The sequence below is a fragment of the Zootoca vivipara genome, chromosome 2 (assembly GCF_965207765.1).
Source record: "Zootoca vivipara chromosome 2, rZooViv2.hap1.1, whole genome shotgun sequence".
Classification (NCBI taxonomy): Eukaryota; Metazoa; Chordata; class Lepidosauria; order Squamata; family Lacertidae; genus Zootoca; species Zootoca vivipara.
This window is the reverse complement of record NC_142584.1, coordinates 77579855-77593729: the sequence shown is the minus strand read 5'-3', so window position 1 is coordinate 77593729 and position 13875 is coordinate 77579855. Positions and strand designations below refer to the sequence as shown.

Here is a 13875-nt window from a genome sequence, read left to right as displayed (position 1 = left end):
AAAAAGCTTTCACAATGTTGAAAGAGTTACTATCTAAACAGAAAGAAGAGGTGTTGATTATTGTAACTGCCAGATTAATACCAGTATATGCCAAGTATCGTGGGACCCAGGTGGCACTGTGGGTTAAACCACTGCGCCTAGGGCTTGCTGATCAGAAGGTCAGCGGTTCGAATCCCTGTGACGGGGTGAGCTCCCGTTGCTCGGTCCCAGCTCCTGCCAACCTAGCAGTTCGAAAGCACGTCAAAATGCAAGTAGATAAATAGGAACCGCTACAGCGGGAAGGTAAACGGCGTTTCCATGTGCTGCTCTGGTTTGCCAGAAGCGGCTTTGTCATGCTGGCCACATGACCTGGAAGCTATACGCTGGCTCCCTCGGCCAATAATGCGAGATGAGCGCGCAACCCCAGAGTCGGTCACGACTGGACCTAATGGTCAAGGGTCCCTTTACCTTTATGCCAAGTATCACAAGAATCCACAAATGCCCAAATAGTATGCAAAACAATGGGGGTATGGCTCTCTTATAAAAATTAGCGTGGGTGGTGTGGGTTAAATTTGGGAGCACATAATGAAAATCGGTTTGAAAAGGCTTTGCGTTATGTGGTAGTAAAATAGTTTCCACTGCTTCTATTGGTGAGGGAGCTGTGTGTATACTGTATGTGCCGGGAGGGTTGAAGTGCATACTGAGCTGGCTATTTGCAAACAAAATATCAATGCAAAGGGCAAACATGCAACCAACGTAATGTGTAGTTTGGCTCATCCAAAGATCTTCAAGGCGGTTGACTGAAGAGCAAAGTGACAGATGAGCAAAACGTATTGGGAGAAGAGAATCCTAAATAAGCTGTATCCACCCAGGGACTGGTCTTAGTAGAAAGCTCATGAGTATACACGGTGCCATTTGGATTTTCAAAAAAGTTGAAGGTCTGAGCACATTATTGATGTTTATAAAACTGCCAGTAAGTTGCCCATCCAAATGCAGCAAGCCTTTATGGAAACATAGTGATAAAGATGAGCCGTGGCTGAGCAGCTGGCAAGTGCCAGCCCCAGCTTCCCTTTTATATTCCTAGCTGGCCTTCCTCCATCTTTCTAATTTTGCCTTTCCTCCTGTTGGGTACCCTGCCTCTTCTTCCTTGTCCCATCCCCATCCTCTCACTTCCTTGTCTTTTTCTGCTGCATCACCTGCGCCCCTTTAGTTAAGCCTCAGGCTTCTGCTGTCTTCCTCTTTCCTCTTTTTTTTAGGCCCTCAAACAAGGCTTTGCTTCAGACCACCTAACTAGGCCAATTCATTCCCCACATATTAGACTATAACTTGCTATGGGAATGCATGTGAACTTCCATTATAAGGTGCCCTATAAGTAGTACAAATAAATGAATAAAGGTTCATGGAAGGTGGTTACTAAAAAACAAACAAACCCCACCAGGAATCAATGAACTTAAAAGTTAAAAGGTAAAGGAACCCCTGACCGTTAGGTCCAGTCACAGATGACTCGGGTTGCGGTGCTCATCTCGCTTTACTGGCCAAGGGCTCCGGCATTTGTCCACAGACAGTTTCTGGGTCATGTGGCCAGCATGACTAAGCCGCTTCTGCCGAACCAGAGCAGCGCACTGAAACACCATTTACCTTCCCGCTGGAGCGGTACCTATTTACCTACTTGCACTTTGACATGCTTTCGAACTGCTAGGTTGGCAGGAGCAGGGACCGAACAATGGGAGCTCACCCTGCCACGGGGATTCGAATCACCGACCTTCTGATCCGCAAGCCCTAGGCTCTGTGGTTTAGACCACAGCGCCACCCACGTCCCTATTTAAAAGTTGCACAACTGTAAATATGTTTACATACAAATTAGTAATTTACTGTATTTGAAATTAGTTTTCAAATATAGGTATGCATTTAGGTTGTATTTGGGACTCAGGACCAGCAGACTATCTGGAAACCTCTAGGATAGATACGATAGGATAGTTAATTTCTAGAAATGATGGAAGCTGGAGGTATTAGGAGAGAAAAAGCACAATATTATTTCCTTCTCAATAGTATTTAATTAGTCTTCCAGCCTTCCAGACAATGAGCTGATATTAGCCACTAGAGCTAGGACTGTATGTCAAAAATGCCTAAATAGAGAATTTTGAACCAAACCCATGCTGCAAAACAATGTTATCTAACCACAGATGGCCTGAGTACAGTAAAAAATAGTACCTGACCTTTTTTGTTTTTTGTTTTTAAAGGTTCTATGATAGAGTGCTCACTTTCATGGCACATCTCTCTTGTACTTTGTAATACTCCTGCCAATTGCAACAAGGAGAAGCTATCAACGTTCTGCAAATCTGTTGCCCATGTACAACTGCTCATTCCATGAAGAGCTAACGAAGATTTCATTTCTTGGCTAAATAGAGTCTCTTAAGATTGTTAGGAAAGCCTTTCATCTCCCTTGTGTCATTTAAATGAAATAAATATTTTGAAGTTGTCATCCTTGGATCCAAAATGGGCAGCTAACGTGAAATCCTACACATTTCTACTCAGAAGTTAGTCCCATTGAGTTCAATGGAGCTTAGGTTTGGGTAAGGAGTAGGAACCCTGTTCAATAGATATGCCTAGGATTGTACTGTTGTCTTTTTCAATCTAGATATTGCAACCAATTCCCCCTTCCCCAAATGCTTTCTCCCTATTAACAACTTTTCACTTCAGTTCATGCACATTTTCTGCCTTAAAAATTCTCACTCCATCTCCTGGGTATAATTATCCATTTGACCCTGATATTATAGACAAAGGGATTGCCTGAAAGAACCATCATTCAGGAGTAGGTGCTGACTTAATGAAATCACTGCCAGAAGTTGTAAATTATATGTGAAATTAAAACCTGCTAACCAAATCCATGGGGGAACCAGACAGATCTCTTGTACAATAATTGCTTTTGTGGCATTTGGACTATATTTAAGCTCATAATTCTCAGGAAGTCAGCTGTTCTCAGTGTTTAGAAAAGAAAGCCCTTTCTCTCATCCAGTTCTGCATTGTCTAGATATTTTCAGAGCTGTGGAGCTGAGCTATATAGTCCCAAGAGCTCTCTGTGTGTGTTCAAAGGATTCTTTGGAGAGCCAGTGAAAAGATGTTATGGGATGGCTGAAAGCAGGGAAGGGAGCTAACTGGTACATATATTTCTTCTACCTACACATGAATATATTGTGGACAACAGTTTTCAATACAGCGACACTGTTCTCCAGATTGTGTTGAAAGGAGATAGGTGTGGGACTTGGGTGGGTTGTTATTGTTTTAAGGAAAGCAATGATTGATTATCAGCTCTTATATACTGACAGAGAAATAATGGAGGTATTTTGCAGACCTCCACATTGCCTAAATTTCATGTGGAATGTAGACAGTTCAGAGGATTCCCCCTGAAGTCATTATGTCTATGAAACCTAGAGGGGTGTGTTTGTGTTAAAGCAACTGGCTGAGTTTCTGTGTTTATTGCCTCATTCACAATCTACAATCTCCTCCACTGGAGGGGGCAGAACCAGGACGTCCCCTTAGAACAGAGTAGCCGAGTGTGATGCAACTGTTGAGTTTGAAATGATAAACTGCCATAAAGCGACGATGTCTCACTGCTCAGCTAGGAGGGTACAAGCGTAATAGCTGTTGCTTTTTTATGTTTGTTTTTGTAGGTTAATTCAGTAAGAACAGGAGTGGGGGAAAAGACAATTGTTCCAGTCTCTTGCCCAGTGCCAGCTGCATTAACTCCTGGAGTTTCAACATCCCTGCCAGTGCCTATGCCAGGTACTACCCTTTCTGGCACAGTAAAACCTTATGTGATGCCTCTTTGTCAATATGGAGGAGTTTTCCCTACATCCGTTTTTGGAGTGCAGTGGTTGGGCCCAGCCACACAGCCTGGGATTGTAGGAGGCCAGAGCGTTGCGCCATTCCCACCTCTGGGCAAAAACGGCTTGCAGCTGTTTCCAGTGCCGCTGCAGCAACCCGTGGTCAGCCCGCCGGGCTCTAACATGAGAATAACCTAGCTCGGCCACCTTTCGATAGCTGACGGTGCTTTCCCGTGTGTGACCAGGGTGTGTTGACCTGCCGGCATTCAGCTCAGGCCTGCTAGTGTGCCCACCATCCATACACTGAATCAAGCAATCACTGTGAAATGTTTTCACACCGATTCGTTTGTGGCTATGGCAATATTTGCTTCTCCTTCCTTGCTGAAGATCACTTTATTTTGTGCTCTGGTGTTTGAAACCGCAAACTTCCGCGTTAATGTACTTGAATTGATGGTTAAGACAACTGTATTAATCCTGCAGGAGTATTAGTGCCTTGAATTCAAGCTTTTCAGTTCTCGCTGGAAAGATGTAAATAATAAGAATAATTGAAAAGTGTATTTTATTTACAATCTGCTTGTCTGAGGTTATTTTTTCTTAATTTGCATATATATATTGAAAAAAATGTTGAAGGTTTACATTTGAAACTCTTGCCCAGTTTTGTTCCATTTTTCTCCTGTAAATGCTTTTATTTTAACTGGTGGTTAAAGGGTGAGTTTAAAAAAGAACAAGGGTGGCTTAAATGTTTACAGAGTGAGTTATTGACAGAAGACTTTTCATTTTAACAAAGAGTAATAACATAAGTCGCTTTCTTTTGCAATAGAAGCATTTAAAAGAGCTTGAAATTAAGTTGTATATATGTGTGCAGGTAATAGCTTTGGGCAGTGCAATTCACTTTGTTATGCAATCTTTCTGGAAAAGCTGTTGCAAGTGAAAACTTCTGTTTTAATATGAAATAGCAAATTTGGCAAGCAGTTTAAGATGCTTTTCTCTCCCTCCCCCTTTTCTCTCCTTCCCTCCCTCTCTTTCTCACTTAGCCGCAAAACCAAAAACTATTCTGAACAAATTATGTTATTTAAATTCAATCCATGCATGTTTCATTTGTGAAATAAACTAATCAAAATATTGGTTATAGGAGAACCCGTCCCAAAGTTACTATTTTTTAAAAAAACATATGTAAGTACTGAACTTTACTTGCATGCCATTGCCTTTATTCCAACAGCAGTCATAGTTCAGAACCATATTTGAAGTGCTTACAGTATTTTCACTGAAGTGGAATTAAATGTGAAGCTTTCTTTATTATTATCCACCCTACTTATTTAGTAGTGTTGGTGTTTGATCACATTTGAATTTATTTCACCATTTTTCACTCTGTTTGCACTGTAGATAGAATGGGCACCTCTTTCTTTTTTTGACTTGTGCTTTTTTTCATTGAGTTCACTTAACTGTACATAGACTTTGCACCTTCACCTCTCATATAAAGGCACAAGGTAACTACCAAGGTTGATTTGCAGATTGGTAAGTCTCTATTTACTTGAAATGATAAAAAAAACTAGGACAAGCATAATGGCACACATTTTAAAATAAAAAGCATTGCAACAGAAAAGTTGAAGGCACACTGCACTCACATTCTCTCTTTATGACATTTTTGAACTACCTGCTGAAGAGTCGGAGCTGTTTTGTGCTGCCGATCTGTGAATTGTATAGTTCTATTGTACATTGAGCATTAAGAACTGTCTGAAACGTTTTGTTGGTTCCATTTAGTTTATATTATTCCATCAATTCGGTTAGAATTGAATTTTGTAGAACATGGTGCAGAGTCATCTGCCTGGGCAAAATACATGCTGTAGTAAGAGATTTCTGCTCTCTGTAACATGTATATTTCATTTGTTTGAGACTTTATTTTAGATTCATGTCTGTATGCTTTATGAGCAAAATATGGAAAATCTTGTTCTCACTACCCCCTTGGCTTGCACTGAAACCTTCGGTTTGTTGGTATTGCCTGTTGTATAGCCGTGCCCCTTGTCAGCTGACAAGTCAGTGGCACCAGCTCCTCACTCCCAAGAGATTGTATATATTCAAGAGAAGACAAAATAAAACATTTTTGTGCTTGAAAAAATTGTGGAAAACCTAGTGTGTTGCTAAAATTCTTAAGCTATCACAAGATAGCACCGCTCTTTAATTCCATTCCCTGCAGCTTCAGACACCGATTTAAGGAATCATCTGTGACCAGGTATCCTTAATTGAGAGCACTAAAAATGTCCCCTTGCTCTCTCCACCAAGTCCAATGAGTAAATCCTTCAATGGGTGCCCTTGGCAGACCTCATGTTTTTTGCCACATTGTCCTCAATGAATTTGACTTTTAGTCTAAAAATTTAGTGCACCATTCTGTTGATCCATTTCACACCCATGAATCTTATGGTAAAGGATGGGTAAGAAATCTGAATAAATAAATGTTAAGGACAGCAATTGGCTTGCTTGATAATTCTAAGCACAGAACTTTGAATATATGCTATTGTATATGTTTGGGGTGAAATAAACTGTCAACTTGGGACAGGAATGGTTAAATGGTAACAGTGGTGGCAAGCTTCATGACACAAAAAATCCAACACAATAAAAGTATATTGGACTGGAGAAATCACTGTAGGTTCAGACACCGGCTACAATTCAGCAAATTTCTCAGTAGTGTTGCTTCTTGTATCTATTTAATAGCAAAGGAGCAGCCTTGACTGGGCTCATGATCCCTGAGTAAAATAGACTCGGTTACTATGAATGAGGATGCCATTAATTCTCAAAGTCCTGATCCTGCCTTCTGCAGCTGGTACTTTTGAGCCCAGGGAGTCATGTTTGATGTTAAGAAAATGAGCTCATTCTCATTTTAAGTGAGAAAGACTTCTGCCCATATTAATGTAACCTGAATCCTGTTACATTTTGGATGGGAGAGGTGGCCTACTGAATGTGTAGTCCTGTATAGCCTGAACCACCAGAGATCTGAAAGACAGCCCTTGAATTGTATTTTAGAATTCTAAATGTATTTGCTTCCCCACCCCGCAAATTGTTTTTGTTTAAAAAAGTATGTTATGATTTGCCCTTTCACGTAGATGGATGGATGAATATGGCATGGAGCCCAGCAAGAGATCATGGACAGGGTGTATGGTCCACAGCATTCTTATACAGTACATTTCAGTTGTGTATTTAAGTCCAAATCAAGAGTTTGAATTCAATCCTAAAGGAAGTCAGGAGAGGTGCATTGATGTGTTCCAAGCAAAAGAACCTGTATCTGAACACTCATAAATGATAGCTTCAGATAGCGTATATTAGTAATTCCAGTCTTGAACTGATGGTGGTAATGAACTTCATGTCTGAATCTAAAATAAGGGATCGCTGCTTTATTACTTGAAGAAGATCACTACAGCGCTGACACAATTCCAGAGCATCAGTGATGAATGTCCCTCTGCCCTTCCAGAGCAGAAGATTTGTCAGCTATTATTTCTTTAGTTTTTTGTCTCGTGCTGAATTCAACTGCAATCAAGTTACTGGTATCCATTCTCCCTCCATCACCAAAGACCAAATACGCAGTCAGTTGGACAGATTAGGCCCTGCAGCCAGCATAATATTTCACTCTCATCTTTCTCATGATGATGTCCCACTGCCTCTATGCAAATTGAAATGAAGAAGTAACTGGCTGGGATCTCATGGGGAATGCAACAGTATTATCTAATAGTATTAGCTAAAAATCGTAGATCCAAGTTGCAAGCAAAAGTGCAGAACTGTAGTTCCAGAAAAAGCCAGACTGGCAGGTGTATATATATAAAAAACCCACACAAAACACAACCATCCATATCTAGAGGAAGCTGAAAAGTAACGAGTTCCTCTGTCCACCGGTGATAAGGGCCATCTTCAGCAGCCTTTTGGGTAAAGGGTGATGATGATGGGAATGGAAGGATATCTGCCCTGTATGTGTTTTGTTGATGGTGTTTTAGCTTCAGGGCATAAAAGATTACCAATTTCAGTCCATCCAGTTTCATGTTCTAAAAATGGTGCTGAGTATGTATATTTTGCCAACCAAATGATTACAAGTGATAGGTTCACGGAGGCCCAATAGTCTTAAGTTAGTCCAAAAACAGTTCACAAAAAATTGGGTGACTGTACTGTTAGATCACACTAGCAGAATAAGCAGATCCAAATTATGTCTTTCTTGTTTATGAGACAAATATAAATATATAGCATCTTATCAGCTATCCAACTTAACACTTCTTCTTGAGGAACCATCAGGATTTAGGTCTTTAATGGTAAAAACAAATAGATAAAGGAATGTTTTCCACTTGTGACTCAAGATACAATGCAGTGTGAAAGTTTTGTGACACATCTCAGTTTAGCTACTGGATGCAGCTGGTATTTTGTTCCTGGATCGTTGGAGATCATGAAGTTGCAGAAGAACTGACTCTATAGGAAGAACACGGGCTTCTTGGTGCACCACTAGATTGTGAAATTTGAAATGGCCATTGTTAAAACTTACTTTCAAAACAAACGTGGAACAATAACACTTAAGCATTCAGCTTTCTACTGAAAGTACACAAACATCACAGCACATTTTGTGGACCTTTTAAAATGTGGCTGCATATAGGAAAAGTCATACATTATGCTGAGGCCGCTTGAATACTAAGGAGTTGCAGGATATGAACCACACGTGTGTTTATAAGAAAACAGGAAGAGCCCTACTGGATGAGTCCAAAAGTTCATCTAGTTCAGGCATCCCCAAACTTCGGCCCTCCAGATGTTTTGGACTACAATTCCCATCTTCCCCAACCACTCGTTCTCTTAGCTAGGGATCATGGGAGTTGTAGGCCAAAACATCTGGAGGGCTGCAGTTTGGGGATGCCTGATCTAGTTTAACATCTTATTTCCAATGACTACTCCAGAAAGTTCACAAGCAGGGAATGAAGACAACAGTGTTTCTAGTTATGTTTTCAGCATCTGGTATTTGGAAGCGTTCTATTCAACCCTCATTTATTTAATTTATTTTAAGTACTGATTGCCTGCCCTTCATCTTGTAGTGACAACAATGGAAGCACCGGATCTCTCTCTCGATCTCTCTCTCTTCTGTGTTTGTGGGTGCACACAGGTCCAAGCTTTTATATTATATGCAATAAAGTTAGCATTGCTGCATAGAATTTGCTTAGAATGCACAACTGAACAAAGAAAATTTTTGATTTATTGGAACATTTTGTGCCACTATGTTTGTCATTGCATCAATTAGGGGTAAAAAAAATGTATTCAGAAGGAAAGCTGTGATTCTGTCAATTATGAAAATAACCTACATGACACAAAAATACTTTGGAAATTTTAACTGGCCTGTATGCCATGTGCTGTCTACGCCAAAAAAATGTGATGTTTTTAAATGTTGCTTTTTTAAAATGCTGGGCATGCTCATTTTAAACTTACAACTATTTGTTGTACTGTACTGCAAGTAACTCTATGCAGGGATATTTTCTGCCCTGCATGTGCCTAGAATGTCTTAACAATGCTCCAATTTATAGTTAAGAAGAGAGAAACAATAAGTAGAATTGAAGGTGTGGGAAACCACGAAAGTGAAAGGGACTTGATTATTAGCTGTTAATGTTTGAACAGGGAACCTTGTATCATCCTCTCTCTTCACCTGATGAGATGTGTGAGCTATACCTGTAGTTGGTGACAATCCATCTCACAACAGGGAACAGGTGTGAGTCCTGCCTGTGAATGTTATGTAAGAAAGAGGAGATTGGCTAGAATCCAGAAGAGTTTATGGTGAGGCTTGCTGCTTGAAAAGCCAGCACCACCTAGAGATGTTGAGAAAGCAGGTTTGAGGACTGGAGTGGTCAATTTAGAAGGTTGCAGCCCAATGCTTTTGCACCAGGGCTGGGCGATACCTGGTTTTCAACAATGCAAAATATCACCAGGTAAACATTGTGATATACCGATATATCACGAAGCCTGAACTATGTAGAGGCGAACAGTAGGGCTGGGTGATATATGGGTTTCAACTTATCACCAGCTAAACATCGCAGTACACTGATGTATCACGATGTCTGAAATAAAGATGGAGCTATGTAGAGTCATTGGCTGGCTTCATGGTTTTCCCCACATTGTGATTTTTGCATAGCACACACATCATGATTCAGGATATATTGCCAGGTCAAAAACCATGAAACCGATATGGACTTCAAACTGGTTTTGGATGATATATTGTTCAGCCCTACCGTGCTATTTTACTTGTGGCAGCCCTTTTGTCTGGGTGGTTGCCAGTTTGTTTTTTACACCCCCAAGATGAACATTTGCCATGACCACAAGAAAGAATGCCATTGTCACATACGCCGTGCTTAGGAGCACCAGTCACATTTCAGGAAACATGATGGTCATGTACCTGTAAGTACATGGCACCAATAGTTTCAGTTCCCCTTTGGAGGATAAGCCTTGAAATTCCTCCAGTGTAGAAGGCAATTCCCTCTCTGCTAAAATACGTAGTGACTAGTATGTACAGGCTTGCCACTTTGATTATAGAAAATGCATGCCTCAAGAATGTAAACTGAGAAAATGTATTTCTCTTTGCTTTAGGTAAACAACAGCGCAATCTTATGCACATCTACTCAAACATCAGTTGCACTGCAGTCAACAGGGCATACCATTGCACCCTAATAATTTCTAATCTGTGCCTGTAACTTATTCAAGCATGATCTGACAGTGGGAAAACTGTGTAGTTTTCTTATGTACTAATCCATGCTTTGACTGGGACTGCATGATGTCAGTGGATTTTGACAACAGCAATTAATGTCCAATGGGCTCTGGGCCCTATATTCCCTGCTGTGTTCAGTCATGAGAAAGGTTAGTTGATACAATCACATGAAAAAGTTTTAGATCACCTAAATTATTATTCATGTTGATTAAACATCATGCTTGAGCCTTCACACATTGGGTGTTTCCAGACAATATTGTTAGTTTACACCCGCGCGCACACGCACGCACACACACGCACAGCACAATCAATTTGCAATTGTTACTCCTTTTGGCATGCTGGAGATATTGCATTTCTCCAACACTCCAAAATGCCATATTTCCTCACTGGGAAAATGTAATTTCCACATCTCCAGCTCTCAATAGAAAAGCCATTGCTACTGTGAGTGGTTGGGTGAAGAGTTACAGGATTCTCATTTGTATCAAGGCACACAACCTCTCTTCCCATGCCAACACTTTGTGATTGTGGTTATTTGTGTGATTTCTGTCACCTGTATTTCTAGGCTATTGTATGTTTGAAGTGGGTTACAAGTTAAAAAAACACCCCACAGTATACAGAGTAATATAGCAAAATAGTCAAAAAATAAGAAACTAAACAAACAGAAACAACATCAGCATTTAAGAGATCCTATTATTCATTATTAATCATTATTGCATTTAAAGTTGCTGGGAGGCTGAGCAGCAGCTGAGTGTGTTTGACAAGCTCACATATGACTACCTCAAACAGGAGCCCTATGTACCTCTGCTATGTCTTCTCCCCCTACACACGTTGTTGTTGTTGTTTAGTCGTTTAGTCGTGTCCGACTCTTCGTGACCCCATGGACCATAGCACGCCAGGCACTCCTGTCTCGCACTGCCTCCCGCAGTTTGGTCAAACTCATGTTCGTAGCTTCGAGAACACTGTCCAACCATCTTGTCCTCTGTCGTCCCCTTCTCCTAGTGCCCTCAATCTTTCCCAACATCAGGGTCTTTTCCAAGGATTCTTCTCTTCTCATGAGGTGGCCAAAGTATTGGAGCCTCAGCTTCACGATCTGTCCTTCCAGGGAGCACTCAGGGCTGATTTCCTTAAGAATGGATAGGTTTGATCTTCTTGCAGTCCATGGGACTCTCAAGAGTCTCCTCCAGCACCATAATTCAAAAGCATCAATTCTTCGGCGATCAGCCTTCTTTATGGTCCAACTCTCACTTCCATACATCACTACTGGGAAAACCATAGCTTTAACTATACGGTCCTTTGTCAGCAAGGTGATGTCTCTGCTTTTTAAGATGCTGTCTAGGTTTGTCATTGCTTTTCTCCCAAGAAGCAGGCGTCTTTTAATTTCGTGACTGCTGTCACCATCTGCAGTGATCAAGGAGCCCAAGAAAGTAAAATCTCTCACTGCCTCCATTTCTTCCCCTTCTATTTGCCAGGAGGTGATGGGACCAGTGGCCATGATCTTGGTTTTTTTGATGTTGAGCTTCAGACCATATTTTGCGCTCTCCTCTTTCACCCTCATTAAAAGGTTCTTTAATTCCTCCTCGCTTTCTGCCATCAAGGTTGTGTCATCTGCATATCTGAGGTTGTTGATATTTCTTCCGGCAATCTTAATTCCGGCTTGGGATTCATCTAGTCCAGCCTTTCGCATGATGAATTCTGCATATAAGTTAAATAAGCAGGGAGACAATATACAACCTTGTCGTACTCCTTTCCCAATTTTGAACCAATCAGTTGTTCCATATCCAGTTCTAACTGTAGCTTCTTGTCCCACATAGAGATTTCTCAGGAGACAGATGAGGTGATCAGGCACTCCCATTTCTTTAAGAACTTGCCATAGTTTGCTGTGGTCGACACAGTCAAAGGCTTTTGCATAGTCAATGAAGCAGAAGTAGAAGTTTTTCCCTACACACAAACACACTTAAATAAGGACATTGTGTTACTGGTGTTGGGCTGGGTTTAATTCAAGTATAGTGCTAAGGATATTACTTATCTCATAGAAAGGCAGGCATGGAAGGAGCAGCAGCCCTCCAGATTTGTTGTACAATAACTCCCCTCATCCCTGACCATTGACCATACTAACTGGGGGGCAGATGGGGGCTGGAATCCAGCAGCATGTGGAGGAGCAGAGCTCCCCATCTCCACCACCACCTATTAATAATGGCTTTCCTGATCCTTGATTTCTCAATTATTTCCTTTTACAACAGGGGCCAATGAAACGAGGTCCTTCCCACCCCCCAATCTCACCATTTAATTATGTTGGTGGTCTTGCTTAACACTTCCCATAAAAGGATGAGCTTTGTCCAGGGAGGAACTGGCCTGGTCGAAACATCACCACTGCTAAGCCCATTGCTTCTATGTGCCTTATTAAGGACGGTGGAGCTATTCGGACATTGTGGTGCTTCTTAAGAATTCTGTGGCTTTATATGTAGGATTTCCTGGCCCATGGAGCAGCTCGTGCATGGCTTCTCTTTATTTTATTTTATTGTTTTCGTTCTTAAAAATAATAATCTGTTTTTCTTCTTTGTACATCCCGTCATATACATTAATTGTGGCTGCTTTCTGCCTTTTTCATCTGCCCATCTTTTGGGTACCATATGGATAGAAAATGCAGCTCAGGTTGTATAATGACTGTTGTGAAACTGAATGGCTTGGCAAGGGTGCCTCTGTTTTGTTGGATTAGATGAAAAATAAAATAAAAGGTAAACCATTGAGCTTTAAGCATGGCACTAGTGTCTGCGATTGTCATGAGTTTGGCTTGCTGTTTCTGTAAGGCACCTGAAATATCCATAGTGCAAGGTTATGTATATAATACGGTGTTTAATGTGTTTGGGCCTCTAATTCTAATCATACATGATTTTGATATTTTTTATTTTTATTTTAGATTCTGAGGAAGAGGACACCCACAAGTGACACATGTCCAAGCTCAGATATAGGGTCAACGTCGAGATCTTACTTCAACTAAGGAAGGGGAAGAAAAGCTGGGAATTGATGTCACATGTGAGAAACTCTGTACTATTCTTGTCCATTAAATTCAATTTTGTAACGTCTTTCTAAACCTTTTTTATTTATAGTTGGAAATTCAAACATTATGCAAAAATAAATAAACTATAATTATTTTGAGGAAAAGGCTTGATCCATTTTTGAGTGGGAAATTATCTGTTTTTCTTATGCTATAAGATTTAATTCATATGAAAACCCATGCAATTATTTTACTTTGCCAAATCAGCCACATTCAAATTCTACTTTTGGCTGGCAAACTCTCTTGTTCCTTTTAGGATACAAATGATACTCCACTTGGGTGGTATTCAACAAAATTTCACTCAAGAG

The 13875-nt window shown here is 40.7% G+C and overlaps 1 protein-coding gene across 13 annotated transcripts in view; it reads left to right on the top strand.

Moving 5' to 3' along the window:
- Positions 1–13674, top strand: part of WNK2 (WNK lysine deficient protein kinase 2) — a 114652-nt gene extending 100978 nt beyond the window's left edge. For 7 of the 13 annotated variants that reach the window (XR_009557105.2, XM_060271445.2, XM_088662225.1 and 4 more), the window contains one exon: positions 3651–5919. Coding sequence is in view for 11 of the 13 variants with exons in the window: in XM_060271445.2 (XP_060127428.2) it covers positions 3651–4001 (351 nt within the window). In the remaining 2 variants the exon portion in view is untranslated. Of the gene's footprint in view, positions 1–3650; positions 5920–10394; positions 10662–13429 lie in introns of those variants that run through there. The other 6 variants (XM_088662224.1, XM_088662223.1, XM_060271450.2 and 3 more) reach the window with 3 other exon arrangements.
- The last annotated feature ends 201 nt before the right edge of the window (positions 13675–13875 follow it).